This window comes from Pteronotus mesoamericanus, unplaced genomic scaffold (genome assembly GCF_021234165.1).
Source record: "Pteronotus mesoamericanus isolate MK-2021 breed Mesoamerican mustached bat unplaced genomic scaffold, CSHL_Meso_final scaffold_174, whole genome shotgun sequence".
NCBI lineage: Eukaryota > Metazoa > Chordata > Mammalia > Chiroptera > Mormoopidae > Pteronotus > Pteronotus mesoamericanus.
This window is the reverse complement of record NW_026555309.1, coordinates 36072609-36093994: the sequence shown is the minus strand read 5'-3', so window position 1 is coordinate 36093994 and position 21386 is coordinate 36072609. Positions and strand designations below refer to the sequence as shown.

Genomic DNA, 21386 nt, shown 5'->3' with positions numbered 1-21386 from the left:
CAATCCAGACTCTCTTCTTAGAGCATCCAAAAATGTTCTCTTTAAAAGACTGCATTCAAGAAGAAAATTTTAATCCACTACATCACAAGGCACTGGATGATATATATAAATGAAATGTACCAACTTTACCTCACATAACATCTTACAACACCATAAAATACAAAACTGCTTTCTGAGTCAGCGATTTGAATATGGTATCTGCAAACTGAGAATTAACCCAGGAGGACTGCTAAAGCTCTTCCGCAAGCCACCTGGAGGAAGAATGAAGCAACAGCCACAGCCTTCTCCCACGTGGGTCTTTACCTGAGGGGTGCAGCTGCTGACAGGCCGGATTTCATTGGTGAGAGGAGCCATGGAAACCAGCAGTGTGTAGTTCTTGTTTAGAACTCTGCTGCAAGTTGCAGGGTCCAAACCAAGAAGGCTTTCGCAGCGTAAGAGATCCAGAGGAAAACCTGAATTATGACCAAGCACACACAGGGCATGAAAGACTGACAATATGAAACAAAAATGTCTAAGTCAAAATACTGATTATCTACCTTTAAATTAAAAAGAAAAATTTTAAGGCAGAATATTAAAAGTGCCAGAATTTCTAAGCGACCACTAAGAAGACACTTTTAAGATTTAAAGCTAACAGTCTATTCCTGGTCTAAAAAGGCAACTGTCTACTGGTGTTTCTTTAGGCTACCTTTTACTTTTAAACAAGTGCTTGCTTTACACCTGTCTTCCTGTCCAGCCAAGCCACTCCAGGGCAGCGGCAAATCAGGAGTGCCAGGTGCCACAGGAGAGCCACGGCTCCCCTACTCCAACCTCCAGTCCCTAGAAAGAGCATCGCAGCCACGTTCTGAATTTAACAAGAGTTCCTCGCTGCTGGTCCATAATGCGTGGATTTATTCAGTATGTAACAGATTTGAGGGATTCCAATTTTTAACCCTCAAGCAAGATACATCTAACACAACATACACCCTGCTGAAAAAGCCCAGAAGCCTTGAACACAACTAGGGCCAGAATCTTAATTTAACACCACTCCTTCAGCAAGAGAAAGCTGACTCAAGGCTGGACAGAAGTACAAGATGAGATTCTTTTGCCGGAAAGTAAAATATCGCTCAAAAAAATTTTTAAGATGGAGGCAGGGCACAGGGAGACAGAAACGAGCTTGAAGGAAATCCCACGGGCAAAATCTGAGACAACAGTATCACAAAATAACTAAGAGAATGACTTGTTATAAACCATTGGGAAAAAATAAGAATTCACCAATCCATACTAAGAATATAAAAGAGTGCCTAATCCCAATTGTCAAATATGGAAGAACTGCTCGAGTTGGAAAAAAGTTAAAGAATGGTCCGGGCAAGAATCATCAATGGATGCCCATCTGGAAGAAACACTGATGACGTGCAGGATGTTTGCATCCTCTTCAAGTGTCTGCCCACAAACTGCTTCCTAGTTGCAGGGCAGGGTGGGGGAGGAATAGTTAAGCATATAGCACAGAAATCAGAAAACACATTAACTGTGTGATCAAAACTGACATCACCAGTGGGGGGCAGGTGGAAATCCTGTGCCTACAGATGCGATTCCCTTAGAAGGGCATGGTACTTGTGTAATACACTAGGCACGATTGCATAACCTAACCTAACCATGAGGAAACATCACATACACTCAAGGTGAGAAACTTTTAGTAAGACTAACAAAAAGGGACTGTATTCTCAAAAAAAAAAAAAAAAGAGTCATAAAAGAAAAAAAAAGGTTTCAAATTTGAAAGAACGAGTGAAATCAATTGTTACAGTGATGCTAAGAATTCAAAATCCTAAGACGCAACTCATGTGATGTCCAAGGACTTGAGCCAAATGCTCTTACATTGGTGCTCAAGTCATTGCACCTTTTAAAAAACACAGATTCTCGGGTACCATTCCATAACTCAGAACCTACTGAACCAGAACACGAAATTCTGACTCCATCAGCTCAACTAAAGTTTGGAGACTCCTGATCTATCACAAAACTGAGACTGTACCCTAAGGCAACAGCCGCATTGGAGCTCACCAATAGATTAAAATTGCTACTTTCTTTTACTTTAAAAAGAGGTTATCTGTTCTCTTGCCTAGTTTTTAAAGTAAAATACTTTAGTCAAAAAATATTCCAGCAGTATTTGAATAGGAAGCTCTTGTTTATTCTTTTTATACAATGGAATCTTTTATTCTTGAAATTTTATGCTTCCTAAATTAACTAAATTTTGGCATCTGTTCACCCCTCAGAAGAGATGCCTGTTCTAAATTTCATCCAGCTACTTAAACAAATTAACACTCCAATTATTTTTGTAGGTACTAATCAGATTTAAATCCTACAAATCAGTGGCACATGAGAGAAGAAAAAGTAAAATAAGGTAAGAAACAGTTGATAAGCAAAGATATTCACAAAACAAGTCCTTGGCTATAAATTCAATATGCTTACAAAAAATGTATTAAATAAATGGTAATTAAATAAGTCAGTATGACCTATTTAATTTCTTAGAAAGAAGTCCCATAGGATCATGTCTTCAAAATCAAGTATATTATCTCATACCGTAGTGGGGCTGGTCTGGTTGTGCAGTTTGTGCAACTAGATCTTTATTATGGCGAAGAAAGAGTATCGTGTTTCTCAGAGTAAGTGCATGGTCAAAGTATCTCTGTGCTTCTCCTTCACCGGTGCTCTGAACCTAAACCAAGAGAAAATAAATTTTTCAACAAATATCACTCTTATGCCATTCATTCTAATACATAACCAAATAGTGGAGATATTAAGACATTTAAAAATCATTAAACCAAAAATGTGCCCAGGCAATGCTGAAACAAATATTAACCTCACTCTCTACTGATTTTCCATTTGACCATATTTGAAGATGATAGAAATTACCCCAACAAAACTAACAATTTTAGAAACCAAATAATGCTAAATCATACCATTGTATAGATTATATGTCCCACGTATGATTCAAATAGGATGCTTAAAAAACTCTAAGATCTATGTTCTGCTTCATCCAGTAAAGTACTCCAATCCATGGTCACCAACTGTGCCTCTAATTCTCATCACCCTCGTCACAATTTTGTATCACTGGTTACAAGGGACAATAGAGTATGTGACTCAACATAGCTGTTCACCATTGCTGAGTATACAGCTTAAATTCACTCAATGAGGATTTACTGAGCTCCTCTTATGTGCTATGTACTATGACCTGTCCAGGATACGAGGTCAGAGTACTGAACAAAACCCCTGCCTTCGTTGGGCTTGCATTTTAATGCATGCTCTTCTGACCCTGAGTCAGTCACCTCTTTAAATGTAGAAACACATACATCCCAGATACAACACACAACACACAACACAGAAGGATAGGTCTACGGGGGGAAATAACTAAATTAGATTTACATTAAATAAGACCAATCAATTAAGTTTAATCGAGCTGAGGCTTCTTAAAATATGGCTAAGAAACTATTTTTAAAAATTAAACTTCACACTAATATGCTTTTCCAAGGAAGACTATGAGATAAAAAAGAATATAGATCTATAAAGAGTAAAAGTGATCTTCCAATTTGCTATACTTGATAAAACACTAGTTGAGGTAAGGAAAACAAAAATCAGGAAAACGGAACTTAAATGTGCAAGAATAAAAATGTATTGGCAAAAGATAATAAACAATAAGAAATAGGGTTAACAAAATGTTAAAAGTATTGAGGGAATAATGGAAATTTAAAGTAAAAGAGACCAATTAATAACAAGGATTATCTCAAATCTGTTTCTACGCTAAAAAAGTAAAAATCCTATGGAGAAGGAACATGAAAATGTTATAAGAAGTCTTTTTTAAAAAAAGATAAATTTTTTAAAAATCACCAAAAATTCTCTAAATAGCCCTGGTTGGTGCAGCTCAGTGCATTGAACGCCAGCCTGCAAACCGAAGGGCTGCCGGTTTGATTCCCAGTCAGGGCCCGTGCCAGGGCAGCTCCCTGGTGGGGGTGGGGGGGACGGTGAGCACACAAGAGGCAACGACACTGATGTTTTTCTCCCTCCCTTTCGCCTTCCCTTCCCCTCTTTAAAAATAAGTAAATATAACCTTTAAAAAAGAATTCTCTTAACAGCCCATTTAATACGCAGAGTTCATCACTACAGCACAAAAGGTACTACAACTGTTAGTCAAGAAACAGATTGGGCACACAAACTGTCTGCATAAGGAGCAGAGGACAGAACAAAATATCCAGGGAATGAAAAACACCAACAGGGCCATCAAGGTTTAGAGCGAAGGGAAACTAGGGCTGTCCCCCCAGGAAAACAGGCGGTTAAGGGCAAACAGTATGGCTGAGGTCTTCCAGAGGCGAAAGGGGACAGTGGGAGCGGACATGAACGGGATGCCCGGGGACACTGCTTCAGATTTACAACAGGTGGAACAAAAACTTCAAATGAAGCGTTTTAAGAGGAAATTGTAGAGAGTCACACCAAAATAAATAAAATAGATAAAAACATAAAATGTAAGGGCTGCTTTAGAAAAATACAACTTAAAAAATTACACTAGACTAAGATTTCTACACCCTCCTTCTTTGTTGTATCAAATTATGCTAAGTTAGATGAAATAAGAAAATCATTTTTAAAATCACAAAATTCATTCATCTACTCAGTATGTTTAAAGCTAAATGACTACCACAGTATTCAGGTGGGGGATGAAGTAGGAATGAGCAAGAATATACCAAAAATCTACATAGAGTATTAAGTGATATTTTATCAAGCAAGAAAAGGTTCCAAACGTCCTGATAGCCTCTAATAAGCAATCTAGGTTTACCTTTTCTAGTTCTACAAGGAAGCTGTCCAGAGACTCATCTGAGAGTTTGCCAACCTCAAACATTGTGACTGCATGGCTCTTCAGGTTCTGCGATAAAACAGCAAAAACAAAAACCAAAAAAAATTAAAATGTATCATAGTGTCTTATACAAGTAATTCAAGTTCTAGTTCTCGTTTTACGCTGAGCATAGCATTTTATATTTATATTATGCTTTCCAATATATTTAACTTAAGGGTGGGTGAGGTGAGAGGCTTATTCTTCTAATTACAAAAGTATCCGTCACTAAAACCTTACTATCCTCCTCTAAGGAATATAAATCAAAGGTAGTTATGTTTTCAAGAATAAATCTAGTATGTATTTTTAAAAAGATACAGAAGCATTGAATTATTTTACATCTAATTTTTGTTTTACACATTTTTATATTTAAACAAGAACTTGACTTACTGGTGAAAGATTTCCCATCATTAAAAAGGCAGTAAGAGTTGAATCAAACAGAAATGCGATGCGCTTTGTATATCCTGTAGACAGACTCAAACTGCTTACACTGGCTGTGTCAGCTAGAAAAAAAAAAATTGTAATTTACAATCAAGTGAATTGTTTATCATTTGGAATGACAGACTATTTCATAACCAGAAAGTACGTAATTAAATATAAGCAATATTGTCAACCTACAGGTCCCAGTTTTTTAAAAATGTATTTAAAGGCACTTACTTCGTAGTAAATTTCTTGAAAAGCGATAATAAACCAAGACTTGGTAACTGTCTGATCAACAGTACTAACTAGCCTAACCCCTTCAGACACGTCACCTGGCTCAGGTAACAGCGCTACCTGGGGCAGAACTCGGGGCCCATGATCTGCTCCTCTCCCGCTCCACATAAAACCAAGTGCGGCCTCCTCACCCCCTCCGCTTTGCCGCCCCTGTGCTTAGCCCGTGCTGTGGCTTCCCCCCTCACCAGCCGGCTAGCTCGTACTCATTCTTAGCCCAGATGTCATCTTTCCCCTGAAGGCTCCCCAACCCTCTCTAGGCAGAAAGGCGGCCCTTCCTCTTTGCTCGCCACACACACTGTAACACTTCTCACACCGCTGCGGTTTCTGCAGTTACACTGCCTTCTCTCTCCCTAGAGGTAATTCTTAGAAGGAAGGTACCATGTTCCTGTCAAAGTTAAACCCTTAAGGCCTAGCACAGTGCCCAACATATCAATAAGTACGCAAAAACTGCATATTGAATGAGTGAAATCTAAAACAAAACTATAAAATAACTAAGTCTAGAGAGTTCACTCCATGAGTGTATGTGCAGACACATGCCTTAGCTATAGAGAAACTCCAAATTAAACTGAGTCACTGCTAACCTGGATCTTCTTGACTATTTGTATCAGTGTCAGTAGCGGATGAAGCTTCTTGTATGGGGCTCCTGCTTTCCCCGCCATCCCATGATAGGAGCATCTTTTGTGGATCTAAAGTACTCCTATTAATGAAGAAATCATTCACTTTTTTAAAATCTTGTAAGTGATCTTACATCAAAGTAGTTAGTGAAGTCAGTACTTAAATTATAAACATCTATCTTAATCCAGTCATACTCAAGCCTGAAATTGAAACATAGCCTCAAAATGCTGCGGCCTCACAGGCAAGGGTTCTTAACCAAGACCTACAAAGAGGCGCCAGGGAATTTCAGAAACCTTTAAAATTACTGTATATGTGAAATATTGTATATGCGTTTTCTAGGGTTCTTCGTTTTCTTCAGATTCTAAACAAGATTCATCACACACAAGATTTAAAAAAACTACTAATATATATAGGGTTCACTTCAAATGACAGGATAAATAAAATTTTTGTATGTAAAACCGTATTTTTCTAAAAGAAAAGTCTAGTATCTCATACTAAATAAATGAGTTACTTTAATCTGTTTATGGATGGAACATTTCTCCACGATGCATGAAGTTGATCCAAATTTATCACTTGTCCCTTCTTATGGGCAAAGCCCAATCGGCAGTACATTGAAACAGCATTCTGAAAGAAATACATATAGGAAATGAGCATGTAAAATAAACCAGACATCAGAATCTTAGTAGACAAAATATGATCACAGACTCTATCTTACAGATCCTCAAACATTTTCCTCCTGGAAGTAGAAAAACAGTTTCCTGTAGGCCTCTTCTGCCCCTTCGACCTTCACAGCAGCAGCAGAGGAAGCGCATCCAGCTCTCTGGCCTGGCCCTCCCTGGGTCTGCCCCCCGCGGAGGGGGTGCTGCTTTCATTATCTCACTACCTGACACCCATCAGCCTGCTTCCTGCTCTGCAAGAAGTGTGGGTGCTCCCTTTCACTCTGCGGGGCGGAATACTAATGGCAGGCCCTTCGCTTGCTCTTCCCTCTCACCTAAGCACCCCTCTACTGTGCGCACTTCTCCAACAGCTAAAAGGAAACTCACTGTCTCCATTTCTCAGTAGCTTATCAAGATAAAAACCTATAATAAAATCCATTCAGTATTTACACTGTAAGTAAAAAGAGTATAAAAATTACATACCTTAACAAGAGATAAGTCTATCTCAAGCACATTTGCAAGCTGGAAAATAAAATAAAAAATTGTGTTACAGCCTAAGAACTATCAGCATATTAACTCAGCTGCAGTAGACACTTAAACCATAATCAACAAAATTTTTAATTATGAATTGAAACACTCAATAAATTTTTAAATCAGAACTTTCTTCTTTCCATAGCTTTAAGATGCTTAGAGAAGTACAAATCCAGGCAGTGACCTGAACAATTTAAGATTCTTTCCTCTTTAATTTTGTCTTATTTAAAATAAGAAAACTCCGAGAACAATCCTTTTACTAAAAAGTCACGCGATGCTTAAAGACAGGGACACACTCCGAGAAATGCGACGTCAGATGAGCCCATGCTGCGCGAACACCAGAGTGCACTTGCGCAGACCCAGACAGCAGGGCCTGCCGCTGTAGCTGTATGGCTGCGCATGCTCGCACTGCCGGCAGCACACGCTCGCACTGCCGGCAGCACAGCAGGCCTGCTCGCACCCGCAGCACCACAAACACGGGAGCAACTGCCTTCTGGTCATATAAGCCCTCCCACTGGCTTTTCTTTTTTGCAATGCAAGTGGCTGACTTGAGCTCTGATAGGAGAGGTCTCCCCTCAAGAAAGGCTATCTGGAATAAACTTATCGCCAGTCATAGGACTGAAGAGCCAGGTCACCTCCCCCTGCCTAAGGCTCCAGTGTTTTAGATCTTGATTTCCATAACTGACCATTTGGGCCACATGCCATGTTTTGAAGATCTTAATATCAATAACTAGCATTTGGGTTACCTGTTTTTTTTTCCTGGACATCCCTTCTGCTCCCCTGGCCTTGTACACTTCAGGGCCTATAAGTAAGAAACTTGTTTTCTTCAAAGTTTCCTAATGGTTATTGCTGAAGGGCATCTTGCAAATTGTAATAAGAACCCCAAGGGTGGATCCAGTGGTAACAGAGGTTTGGAAAGGGGAACAGTCTGCGGGAAGTGCCCCCAGGCTTTTCTCTCTGACAGAATTACTATCCGTAGACTGAAACCCCACAAACAGGAATTCACTGTGCTGTGTTGGCCTTAGGAAGGCCACCATGCCACTAGACCACAGGCATTTTTCAGCTCCATTATCATCTTACGGGACCACCGTCGTAAATGCGGTCCCTCTCTCATGGTGTTACGCAGTACAAGACTGTAGAGTCCAATAAAAAGTTATTTGCCAAATTTTATATATGCGGAAAGTAACTTAAGAATAGTCACTTAAGTATATTAATAGTCCATGATCTACCCAGGTATAGATTTTTAAAATATTTTAACTGTATTATTAAATAATTTTAACTACTTTACACAAACTTATAATCTTGAGGTTAAATTCTTTCAAAAGACGTTGGTGCACTTACCTCTGCAACATTAGTATGCTCATCTATTGAAACAAATATCTTATAGAGTAGAGTTTCAAAATAATCACCTTGCACTCGATTCATTACAAAACCTTCAAGAGGAGGAACTAAAATAAACAAAATAGACTTTTCTCAGTAACACAATTTTATAAAACAAGAAGGTATAATTCAAGTATCTATCCAAAAAGAGAACACTCTAGCTTAAAAGACTGAATTCAGCTTTTGATTTAATTTATCCACTCAATAGTAAGCATTCTAAACCTGTAAAATTAAGGTCATATCAACCCCGTCTACAGTGAGAAGACCCCACCGGCAGAGCAGGGATCCCACAGAGAGGGATTTGATCCCATGGACCTCCCAGCACTCCAGAGGCAGAGGCGGTGCAGCAGAACGTGGCTGGGGAAGACAGGCGAGGGGACGGGCTGCTTCAGAAAGGGGCAGGCAGCAGGAGGGGCAGGGCGAAGGCGGTAAAGCAAAGGGCCCACTGACTGGGCTACCCGAAAACCAGGTGCACGGACAGCACTGGCTCTCTGCCTTTCTCCCATCGTCCCCACTCCATCCAGGGAAGAGGGAAATGCATCGGTGTGACTGGCACCCACCTTTTACCAGCACTCACTGGTATAATTTGCTCCTTGGGGCTTTCTATTCTGTATTCTCCTCAGCAGGAAGGTCAAGACCTTCTGCAGCACAAGAGACTGCCCAATTTTTGCTCTCTGCCTGAGAGTTTATTAATACTTGTTTCCATCTCTTCGGTCCAGATGCTCTAATCCAATTTCATAGAGAGCTCTGTCCAGATGAAAACAGAGGCACTACACTTTCCTCTGCCATTATGCACTGTGGGCATATTTCCCTTGAAAACATTCTGAGAAGGCAGAGTGTTTGGGTGTCCAACCTATGGCCCAGGATGGCTATGAATGCGGCCCACGACAAAATCATAAATTTACTTAAAACCTTTTTTTTTTTTTGCTCATCAGTGTTCGTTAGTGTTTGTGTATTTAATGTGTGGCCCAAGACAACTCTTCCAGTCTGGCCCAGAGACACCAAAAGCTTGGATGTTCCTGGCAGCCACAGAAGAACTTGGGTATCCCTGTGTCCTTTGCCTCTTATACCATCTAATTACATCCCAAACCTGTATCATTCCCGAAAGAGACAAATGATAAAATTCAAGTGGTAAACATGAAGATACCACAGAAAACCACAATGCACATGTCAGGCTAGGATATTCACTTCCTATCTGGATCACATCCCTTTCTAAGTTTATGCTACCCATATTTCCAGTCATCTACGTACTTTTAAGGATCAAAGGTTTCCTTTTAGAAATATTTTAGAATTCTCGTATTTGATATAATTAATTCTTTTCCTATACTATCAGTTGTGTAATAATTAGTAATAACAAACATTTACTGAAAATTTCCTAAGTGACAGACAAATGCCAGGTACTCTACGTATACAATTTCATACCTATTAACCCCATGAGTGGTTCAAGACTATACTCCTATTTTAGAGAGGCTAGAAATATACAGCTCACATCTAGGCAAAGAGAATAAGGTGACTCTACATGAAGAGATATAGCACAGTCTCCAATGTATATTAAGTTAAAAAAGAAGTATGAACTAGAGTACACGATCTGTTATAAAAATAAAGCCACACACGAAAAAAGATATACACATATATGCCTATGTGCTTAGAATACTTTTGGAAGAATATACAAAAAACTTAACAGTGGCAGCTGAGAGAAAAATTGGTTGGCTAGGGACAGGGGTTGGAGGCAGATGTTTTAATACTCTTTTGTAAATTTAGAATTTTATACCATAATTATTGCCTACTCAAAAGTATTAATAAAAACAAAGAAATATAAAGAAAAAATAGCTAGGAATAGCCAAGAAAGTTATAAAGAAAAGACACAAGGAAGGCCTGGCTATAACTAATATTAAAGGTTACTCTAAGTCACTGTAATAATAATAATATAGTCTAAGAATAAATATAAGTGAAGAAAAAAGGATATGAGAACTAATCCCATATGGAGGGAAATTTAATGTATGACAAAAAGTTGTGCTTCCATTCAGTGGTAATGAGTTACTGAAAAAACATGCTAGCATTTATCCAAATACTACTGGTAATCCAAATTCAAGAAAACCAAGTTGGACCCTTATTTCACATCAAATATGAAAATAAGTTCAAGACCACATGTTTAAATACATATGATGACAGTTTTAAAGAATTTTTAGACTACTTATATATCCTAGAAGAACTCGATCCAAGCATAATAAAAATCTAGAAGGTACAAAGAAAGAGTAGACATAAAATGTACAAGCGTAAAGTATGGTGATGATGGACTAAATGTATTTTATTTAGTTACAGACCCTTTCACGATTATTCTCTCCAAAGTATTTGTTTCCCCACATTTATTTTTTCCACCACCCACAGCACTTGTTTTTTGTTGAAACACTTCGAAACTGCTTCCTTTGAAATCACCTTCATGTGTTTTTTGTGCTGTATTTGAGGCTTCCATATTATTACAGAATATATGTAAAAATGTGATGTACTAACCAGGGGCTGAACAGTGACATAAACTTACAATAACTGGATTTAGAATTGTGAGGAATTTATCTCAGATTACTATTATTGTAATATAGTGTGTACACCAAATAATATAAAAAAATAAGGAATTTAAGGAAAATTGCCACAAATATATTAGAGAGTAATAAGAATGTCTTTCCTTCTTTGGAAAATTCTAACATCAAAAATCCTAGAATGATTTGTGTCTAACTTATTAAAGTGATAAGCAGTACCCAGAACCATTCAAAAAAATTGAAAAATACTAGCACATACTTACCTGCTATACAACTGTCATCAGATATTGGTACATCCAGATAAATGAATCCTTTGTTATATAAACCTACAGAAACAAAAGTACCTTCCTTTAGTTGGCATATTAAACATTAAAGAAAAAAAGAAAAAAATGATTCCTGCTTTTCTGTAGTAAATGGGGGGAAGAAAGGGAAGAGTGAGGTCAAAAACATGTATAAAGGACCCATGGACAAGGATAACAGGGGAAAGGATTAATGTGGAAGGGGGTTGGGCAGGGCAGGGGAGAGCAATGAGGGACAAATAGAGACAACTGTAACTGAACAACAATAAAAAATTTTTTTAAAACGGTTCATACAACTAAGTGCCATGTGAAAAAGAAAAAAGTAAAACAGAAGAATTAGTTTTCAAATCTTAGCTTCCTTCATATGCTCAAAGCTACAAAATTTTTCTTGTGATTCATCTGTATAAATTTCTAGTGGATGTGACTAATTATAGCCACAGTGAAAAACAATGGACTGTGGTCACATTTCACACAATAACATGCCTTTAGGAAATATTACTATTTTTACCTAATTAATAAATAATTGCTACTAATTTTCAATGGCTTAAAACATGTTTTTATGTTGAAAAAGACCAGTTCTACTAACCACTTACTATGTACTACATTGTAATCTAGTGATCCAGCGAGCTGAGGGCCTGCATCGATGATCTTATCAATAGCGTATTTCTCAGACAAAGTGCATATCTAAGAAAAGCAAAATATTTTCAATTAAGTTCTGTCCAAATTCACTAATTCATGTCTCCTCAAATCTATTCATTTTTTAAACCAGAACTACACATTTTTCCATTTATCTCTCCAGAATTCTAACAAAGAAGCTATGCACATAATCACCAATTAAGGTCCAAAAGATGCTACCAACAGAACTTAGAGAACAAAGTAACTATAAATCACAACACTTGCTGGTAAGTAATAAATATTCACTTATAAACACCAATATTTGTTCATCTTCTTTGAAATGAAATCTGATCCATTTGTGATTCTGAACCTCTCAAAAATAAAGTTGATTCAAACTCCATATGACTATTATGAGTAAGAAGTTCACTATCTTATGACATAGTCTGACAGCTCTGTTAGAAGCGCTTACACTGAAGCAAAATTTCTAAGCCTTCCACTCATTAGATTTATTTGTCCTCTGGGGTAAAATAAAATGCAAACAAACAGCAAGTCCACATGCTTGCTTAAACTTCTTCAGCCACCCAGAGACGACCTGGTCTCTAAGGCTCTCGTCTGTCACCCCACCCTGTTCCTGTACATCAGTCTCGCTTCTAAAATGTGCAAGGCGCACAGGAAAACATGGTCTGACCACTGGGAATACCACTTCCCTTCACCTTGACACGATCGTCCTGTCCAAGCATCTACCACCTCAGCACGGCACTTCAGCGCAGACGTTCAAAACACAGGCTCCGCAGCCAGGTGCCTGGGTGAAAATCCCAGGCCTCCACTGCCACTGTGACTAGAGCCATCACGTCGTTTCTCTGTGCTCCCTGTCCTCATATGTGAACTGAGGTGCGAGTCGTATATACCTCCGGGGTTGTTATGAGCATCAAAGGAGACAACACAAAAGCAGGGGACAGTGCCTAGCACATCTAGCACACAGCAGGTGCTTAAAAGTGCTAGCCGATGTGACTGCTGGTAGCCACAGCATCACAGTAATTTACCTGAAACTGCTATCTAATTAAAATCCCCAGGAAATGACCCAAGTCAAGTAACGCTCATTATTAAAGAGCATCTCAGGAACCCACCAATATTCTAGCCTACTAAGATCATTGTATATTTTGAATTTGTTTAATTTTCTTCAAGAAAACCAAACACTGTTACATTTTTTTAAAAAAATTAGAGAACTACAGTTTAAAATAATTTTTAAAATAAAAATACTTCGTTAGATAACTACCTTTATGTCATCTTCCATGATGTAGCCAGCCTGCACCACCCACCAGGCCTCTATGGAGATTTCCACCGGCTTCACTGGAAGAAGGTCACGGGCTGTTTTCCTTCTGAAAAATTTCTGCAACAGTACAATTTGCAATCAGTCTAAATTCACTCCTTTCTTTTTTATTGATCCTGTAAGAAGACTGTTTCTAACAGGCTAATACCTTTTTAAATTTGAATATGGAGAAAAACATATTCAAATTACTTCAAAATAAATTACATAAAAAGACTCATGATTAAATTTGGACCTAAATCCAGAAACTAAAATCAAATCCAGGATGTGAAAATGCTTTTGGAAAAGTGTACTCATTTCATTCACGAAATGAACCCTAGGAGCGGAATGAGCAAGAAAAAAGACCAGCAAAACAAAATTAATTTTTAAAAATAAGCTACATATTTTATGCCTTCAATTGTCTTAATTAAATAATATCTTAAGCTATAGCCTAGAGAATACTGAGGGGTTTTTGTACTGTTTCTATATTAAGTATGTTTTATTTGATCAGAGAAATTACAATTCATTACTTCTAACACCTAAAAATTTAATCAGACGGCGCTGAGGAGGACCAGGCATGAAAAGAAGGGGAAACGACTGGCTTACCTTTGATGATCTGCACTGATTCATCAGATCAATGTACTGATTTCTTCCTATGCCAAGAAGCCTCAGACCTGAAAGAGACTTTCCTTTAAAAACTTGAAATGTCAGTACACCTGGAGTCTTTTAGGAAAAAAACCCTTGGCTTTTGTTCATCTTTTGATTACTGGTTGGCAATATCAAATTAAAAGGAATTCTTCAAATAAAATGTAAGAGAAAACAAAACTGAGAGAGATGAATTCAGGCTAACACTTTAGACAATGCTAACTGATAAAATTTTTAAATAGCAGAAGTCCTCCCAATTTCAGGAAGTCAAAGTACACCTCTCAGCAAAAGTTTCTCCTTATACAACAGAACTATGTCACATTTCAAATAAGCATAAAACAGGCATAACATAACACTAGCAAATTTAGTCACAACTGTATATCATGCTGTAAAGAGTTATACGCAAGTTTTCTTCCCTCATTTGTTATACAACACAGCTCAAGTATTAGAAAAAACTTCATTCTCTAGAAATACATAGACTAGTTTCATTTTTTGGATTCTAACAATAAAAAATATTCCTTAGACATTTAGACTAAATCTTACATTTGAATTGTATCACTTGATAAAACTCCCATTAACAATGATGCTTGCTGTTCTCATCTTTCGAATGTTTCAGGTAAAAAACACACATTACAATACTGACACAATAGCAAGCATGCACAAAGACACATAGAACATCACCTCCTTCGGCAACATTAAATACTTACAGTCAGCAGCAGTAAAATTGGGCAAAGAATCATAACTTTTCTCACTGTTCATAATGTCCTTTTTAAAAGAAAAAAAGTAAAAATTTTTAAATGCAACATGCCCTCAGATAAAAATGTGTCTAAATATATATTTCTGCAGTCAAACAGAGGAACAATAATTATAACATGAAGCACCAAGATCAGTTTGGCAACCTAAAGCACACATGCCACACAGTGGCACTTAACACGTGGTCTCAACCTAGTAACTGAAGATCAGACATTCAGGTCTCGGTCTCACATAGCTCTCTCTGTGAAGCCCAGACAGCTGCCCTGTAACCTCTGCCCTGTGGAAGCTATGTAAGGAATACCTCTATAAGCACTTAGGGTTCTAGCCTCTCCGTACTTCATACCTCTCCCTAGACTCTTACCCTGAGGAAAGGCCAAATAATCTATCACAGCTCCATCAATACTCATCTAAGACATGCACTACCACAGAATGTTTAATCATTTAAGTCATCTTTGCTCCTAGGAGTTCCAATCAGCTGCAGAGTTAAACTCAGCATCCAGCTTCTTCCAATTCCCATCTGTTTTTTCACAATAATAAACCAACTCTTTACTGTGAAGATAAGACCGATTTTCAAGCCAACAGCTATACTCAGTGGTGTAAGAACAGAAGCCAGACAGCAGCAAGCACATGGACACAGTTGAAAGCTGGTAAATGGGACATGACCTCCCTCCATTACCTCCCCCAAACCTGTGGACAACACCAGAACAATCGTCACAGAGACAGAAAGAGCTCTTCTGCTCCCTGATCAGCAGTCACCTGCATCACGCCACTCTGGTTCTCAGGAAAGGGAATGCCAGAGCCTAAGCTTTCTGTCAGGCCTCACACTTACTTTGTATTTCCCCTAAAATAGGGACACAGGAGACAGGGGACTGTAGAGGTGCCCGTGCATAGGGGCTGAAGGAGGTCAGCAAAGGGAACTCTTGTACAGGAAGCCACACCATAAAGGGGGCTAACCCCACTGTCCCAGCTCCTCTAGTTCTCGGTGTCTCACTGTTCTTCAAGTGGCCAGTGAGCACAACACAACAGCACTCAAACATAATCAAGCTGCAAATGAGTATTAGAGAAATATTGCCAATCTTTACATAAAACTCAGCTTTAAAAAGTATATAACTGGTATTTACACATATTCAACAGAGGCCTAAAAACCGCCTTTGGCAAAAGGTTAACATCTGGAAGTTAATAATTACAGAAAGATTGGCAGGCAGGGATACTAAAACAGTTCTCTTTTTCTGACATATGTATTATATAATGTTAGGCCTATAGCATCATTTATTGTTGCTACCGTTAGTAAACAGCTAAGTACTACCATTACTTATATTAGTTTCTCTGAGCTTAATATCCAATTCTGTAACCCGTATTTTTAACCTTAATCATGCATTAAAAGCAATAACTGTCATACAAACTCTGCTAACATAAATGATTGATTAATGTTATAATAACATAGAGAAACAAGGCTTTCAAGAACACAGAATGAAACAATGTTTCCACTGTGAAAATACTGATAATGACAACTATTGGTACAAGTGTGGCTAGAAGAGTTAGCTTGTAACTATAAACACAGAAACAACGTTGCTGAGAGCTGCAGAGCTAGTCATCATCTGTAAAGTGTCCCTCACATGTAGTCCCATTCCAGTCCTAATGGTTCAGGTCCACTGTACACTCACCTCCATAATCCCAGTATAGTATGAAAATGGTGTTATCCTCAGACCCTTGACCATAATATCCGATAAATGGTAAGGGTACAGCATGAGATGGTCTCGACTGTACTTTAGTAGTTCCTCATAGTATTTGCGTTCATCTCTTTTGACATGTTTAACTGGGGGAAAGAAGGATATTCACCACCTGTTTTTTTTTTCAGGTGTCTTATACTTACATGTAGTGATAAATGCAATGAGAAACACTTTACAAACCAATAATTATTTTATAAGTATATAAATTGGGAGAAAATAAACAAAATAATCTAAGTTGGAACAAAGAAACAATTATACCACAAGAAACAGACTTCAAAATATATAAATAAAATGTATAATGGGACAGTTAAGTAGAGAAATAATTCTTACCAAATCAAAGGCAAAGAAAGTGACCATAAAATGTATCCCAAAAAGGTATAAAACATCCAATCTCTTACTATGTAATTTACAAGATAGCCAAACTGAATAGCAGTTTTCTATAAAATCAAGTCTGTTTTTAAAAATTATTTCTTGGTTTTTGTGATTTAAATGTAAAAAGACATCTGACTTCCATGGAATAAATTTAAAAAGAACACCTAGCTCTGAAATACTATGTTTAAAAAAGAGTAGGACATGGGAGGGAAGACTAGAAGGGCAGGAGAGCAGACTAATCAAAGTAACCTGACAAATAAAAAGCAAACATTAAAACATGAACCTAACTATCTTTATAAATTGTTCCAATTATTATAGGAACTTTGCACTAAAGTTATATTATTTGGAAAATCTGTGGAGACAAAAACAAAACTCAAAGTCGAAAATTATTAAGAACTAATGCACTTCCTTTCTGGCATAGATTCTTATCTAAACTACAGAAAGGGCATTTGAATCAAGATTAATATTCTGCAAGTAAAACAAATCTACTGACAATACTCTAAAAAGAAAACTCTACTTGGTAATGCAAATTGTTAGCTGGGATGTGTCAGTATAGTTTCTTAGAGTCTGTATATGGAATAATCTCAGTACTATAAAATATGTATTGAAAAGCTATGGTTATGAAAATAATTCAGCAATAGTCAATTCTACCTCAATGTAAAAATGTCTCTACTTACCTAAGTTATTTCTATATCGTAACTGATTGCGGATACTGTACAGGACAACTTGCTTTTCATATTCTCTCTGGGAATTTCCAAGACTCTAAAAAAAAAATTTTCAAATAGATTTAAAATAGTTTCTAAACTATAGTACTTTTTCCCCATAAAATTCCAAGATCATATCCCCTAATTTTACCCAGAATTCTCTAATTTCCATAACTGCAAAAGAAAAGTTCTTCTTAAATATTATAATACTAACTTTCTGCTATGGTTTTAGAGCAAAAATTCCATGTGTCTATTTTCAGTCAAACTTTCTAAAAGGACTTACTAAAATTACCTAAAGTATTTAATATCAAAAAAAAGCAGTTTGAGAGCATAATTTCATGTAAGTTAACAAAGCACTAAGTTCTACTTATAAAGACTTCCTTCCTGACTCTCCTCAATTTATAAGTATCGGCTGAATGGATGGATGGATGGTTTCTTGCACCTTCATTTATTTAAATTTAAAAATGCCAACTGAGGACAGAGCCCTGTCTGATAATTATTTATAGCTGAGGGATATGATTAAGATTTGTGGAGAATGTACATCTCAGATGCACATCTCTAAATTTAAGATTCCTCCTCTAAAACATCATCTATCATCTCGTTAAAAAACATTTAGACAATTTCAGAATTCCAATATATTTTAATAATCAAAACACTTTCTGGCTGTGCACTTAATGTTTTAAGCTCAAAGTTGGGTTCTCATGAAAGCACAGAATATGTATGCCTGATTATAGTCAACATTATGTTCAATATGTTACCATAAAGTTAATTTAATATGTGACTGTTATCCCCTTTCTAATTACTAGGTATGATCTTTCCAAGCTGCTATAAAATAAAATTAAGACATCTTAGGAGACTAATGACATAAAGATCAGAGGTTTCAATTATTATACTTCTTACTCATAGGTTTTCGAAAGCCAAGGTAAAAGTCCACACACATCCTTTCCCCAAGGCAATCGTCACAAAACAGAAGAAATGCCGCCCATCTACATAAACCAGCAAATAATTGGTGGGTAGTATTTTAAGAAAAAAGAGATGACGTGAGAAAACGAAAAATGTTTCTTCCTGCAACTAGATTAATTATTTATCACAGGTTAAACCAACTCACACTAGCGTCAAAATGTATGTACTTATATTATTTTCATCCATTCTGACAATACAAGTAGTTAGGAGTACAATTCATTGTAGAGAAACTATTCTACCAATCACTATGTAGCACGGAAGCTAGGGTAAATATTGATGATTATTGGGGAATTCAAAATATTAAGGCTTTCTATAAAACTTTTTAAGGGTTTCCTCTAGCTCTAATGCTATTCCTTTAAGTGATCTTACCAAATTTTTTAAAAATTTAATGTCATGTTCGTACCTGATTTTAACAGTTCTGTGATTATTTTTAATAGTCATGACTAAAGTTTAGAAATATTTTTACTACTAATAAAGGCCAGTTGTTCATGTGAGACATAATCAAATCATCCATCTTTCTTCCATTATGCTACATTTATTTATTTTTGTGCAAGGAAGAGCAGAAAAAAAATGGAAACATAGAAAAGGACTGTGGTTCTTCCAACTGTCTCCAGATATGCCACAAAACCCTAAAGGACAAAAGTGTCCACCAAAGCCTTCATTCAAGCTTAACAAGAGAAACTTATTCCCTCCGGTGTACACCTTTTATTTTTTTCCAGGTCAAGCTAAATGCCACATGGGCAGCCACGGACAACCAAGAATCCTAGTTTCTTAAATTTATCTTCTACTTTCCTGTTTTCTTGAAATCCTAAAGCGAAGGCATGTTCTCTGCTTACATGATGCTTTGCCAAACCTTATATTATTAACTTCCTAGAACTAAGCCCCCAAGTTGGGAGAGGAGGCAGAGTGAGGATGAGCCTTACACCATCGCCGCCACCATCCCAAATTTTCCAAACACAACTGCCCGGCACCCGTGGGAAACGGAATTTCACTCTCAACCAAGCAGAACGGGAGGAACCTGAAGGCCTCTCTGATCTGAGAAACAGCGCCTCCCGTGTAGCCCCTCCCCCTGCTTTTGCACCACCTGCCAAGGTACGCTTATCCATTCACTATCTTTCTTTGCTAAAACAGAGGCGGCATGAAGGCAGGTCTGTCTTGTACAAGGCATAGCATGCAGTAGGTGTTCAATAAATATGGGAAACAACTGAGTAGAAATTAAACCCAAGCCTTTGAGAATTAAATCCCAAAAACCTCAGATCACTTCTGTTGAAACGCCTCTGACAAACCGATCTTGTCCTGAGGATAAAGTCCAACAAAACAAAGTACAAAGCCCCTTCGCAATCTGGCTCTGACGGCTTTTTCGGCCTCCTCTGCTGCCCGCGCCCACGCGCTCACAAAACTCCAGCCCCAAACAGCTCGATCACTCCATCTACACCTCCCCACTCCAGCGCCCTGAAACACGCGTCCACGCGTCCGAGCCTGTCCAAACGACTTTCCCTCTCCCTGGAAAAATCTCTGTCCCCTCTTATCTGTTACTCGTCCTCCGAGACCTCCGGTCCACATCCCCGTGACACTCCCTGGACAATTTCTTACTTCCTCCTCCATGCGCCCACGTGTACGTAACCCAGGGACGTTAGAGCTGCTATCACCGGTAACATTCATTTGTTTCCCCTCCCTCTTCCAGCCCTGAAGTTCTGGAGGTCGGTGTTCTCCGCCTCCGTTTCGCAGGCGCCTAGCCCAGAGCTGGCTGAATGGAGGCTTCAGGCAAAGGCGCCCGGCGAGTCCCGTGTACGATACTATCCCACCCTTTTAAGCCACGGCTCCATCGCGCCTCGGAGGCCGCAGCCCCGTCCCCTCCTCATCCCTGAGCTGCGGGTCGGGTTTCCCGAGACCCTAGCGAGGGGCTCGGAGGGAGACAGCCCAGAGGCACCGGCCCTAGCTCCGGCCCCGCTGGCAACGCGAGCAGGTGACGGCGGGGGCGCGGCCTCGGCCCCAGGTTGAGGCCCTACCTGCCTCACGTTGGCCGGCAACTTGCTCCAGGGGTAGTTGTGCCGGATGTGGAACTCCACGTCTATGTTCATGATGCCCGGAGCCCGGGCCGGCGGTGGCGCCCCGGACCGCGGCTGCAACGCCGCCTCCCGCCTGCCCACCCTCGGCCTGTCAGGGGAGCCCGCGGGAGGCCCCGCGCCTCACACTGCCGATCGGCCGGACGGCCCCATGGCCAGGGCTCCCGACGGCTCGGCGCGGCCCGGGCCACGGGGCACGGGAGCAGCGAACACAGGCAGCAGAGAAGCCACAGCAGCTTCAAGTTTCTTCCTAGTTTCGCCCCGCCGGAAATGGCTTTGGGTGTACGTCACTTCCGCCCGCTGGCACGAGGCCGGAGGGGCGGGGCGCCGGGCTGGCCTCCTGCCCCGCCCCCTACCCTCAGGGGTCGGGGCAACGGTGTAGAAACCAGAGGCACAGTTGTCCCCAGCCCACGCCCTTCGTCTCCCGCTGTCGCTGTTTGGATGAATTAAAATGGGCACTTGGGTTTGCGATGCCCTTGTTGGATGACCCACTTTCCCCAAAATGTGCACTTAGGTGGCCCAGAAGCCGGCGATGGCCAGAGTGTCTTGAGAAGGGGCCATAGCTGGCTTCAAAGAGTGCAGGAGCAGTGAGCCCCCGAGGGCTTCTCCATAGCCAGCCCCACACCTGTGCCTCTGGGCACGGCCACCTTGTGA

At 39.2% G+C, this 21386-nt stretch overlaps 1 protein-coding gene across 3 annotated transcripts in view; it reads right to left on the bottom strand.

Moving 5' to 3' along the window:
• FAM91A1 (family with sequence similarity 91 member A1) overlaps positions 1–20993 on the bottom strand; it is a 37506-nt gene extending 16513 nt beyond the window's left edge. For 2 of the 3 annotated variants that reach the window (XM_054590458.1, XM_054590459.1), the window contains exons 1-16: positions 20676–20993; positions 17677–17761; positions 16562–16713; positions 14852–14909; positions 14106–14173; positions 13470–13583; positions 12172–12262; positions 11543–11605; positions 8707–8813; positions 7318–7356; positions 6690–6802; positions 6145–6260; positions 5240–5352; positions 4796–4882; positions 2554–2686; positions 304–452 (exon numbers count right to left, since the gene is read on the bottom strand). In XM_054590458.1, the coding sequence (XP_054446433.1) occupies positions 304–452; positions 2554–2686; positions 4796–4882; positions 5240–5352; positions 6145–6260; positions 6690–6802; positions 7318–7356; positions 8707–8813; positions 11543–11605; positions 12172–12262; positions 13470–13583; positions 14106–14173; positions 14852–14909; positions 16562–16713; positions 17677–17761; positions 20676–20747 (1560 nt within the window). In that variant the 5' untranslated portion in view covers positions 20748–20993. Of the gene's footprint in view, positions 1–303; positions 453–2553; positions 2687–4795; positions 4883–5239; positions 5353–6144; positions 6261–6689; positions 6803–7317; positions 7357–8706; positions 8814–11542; positions 11606–12171; positions 12263–13469; positions 13584–14105; positions 14174–14851; positions 14910–16561; positions 16714–17676; positions 17762–20675 lie in introns of those variants that run through there. The other variant, XM_054590460.1, reaches the window with a different exon arrangement.
• Positions 20994–21386: the final 393 nt, after the last annotated feature.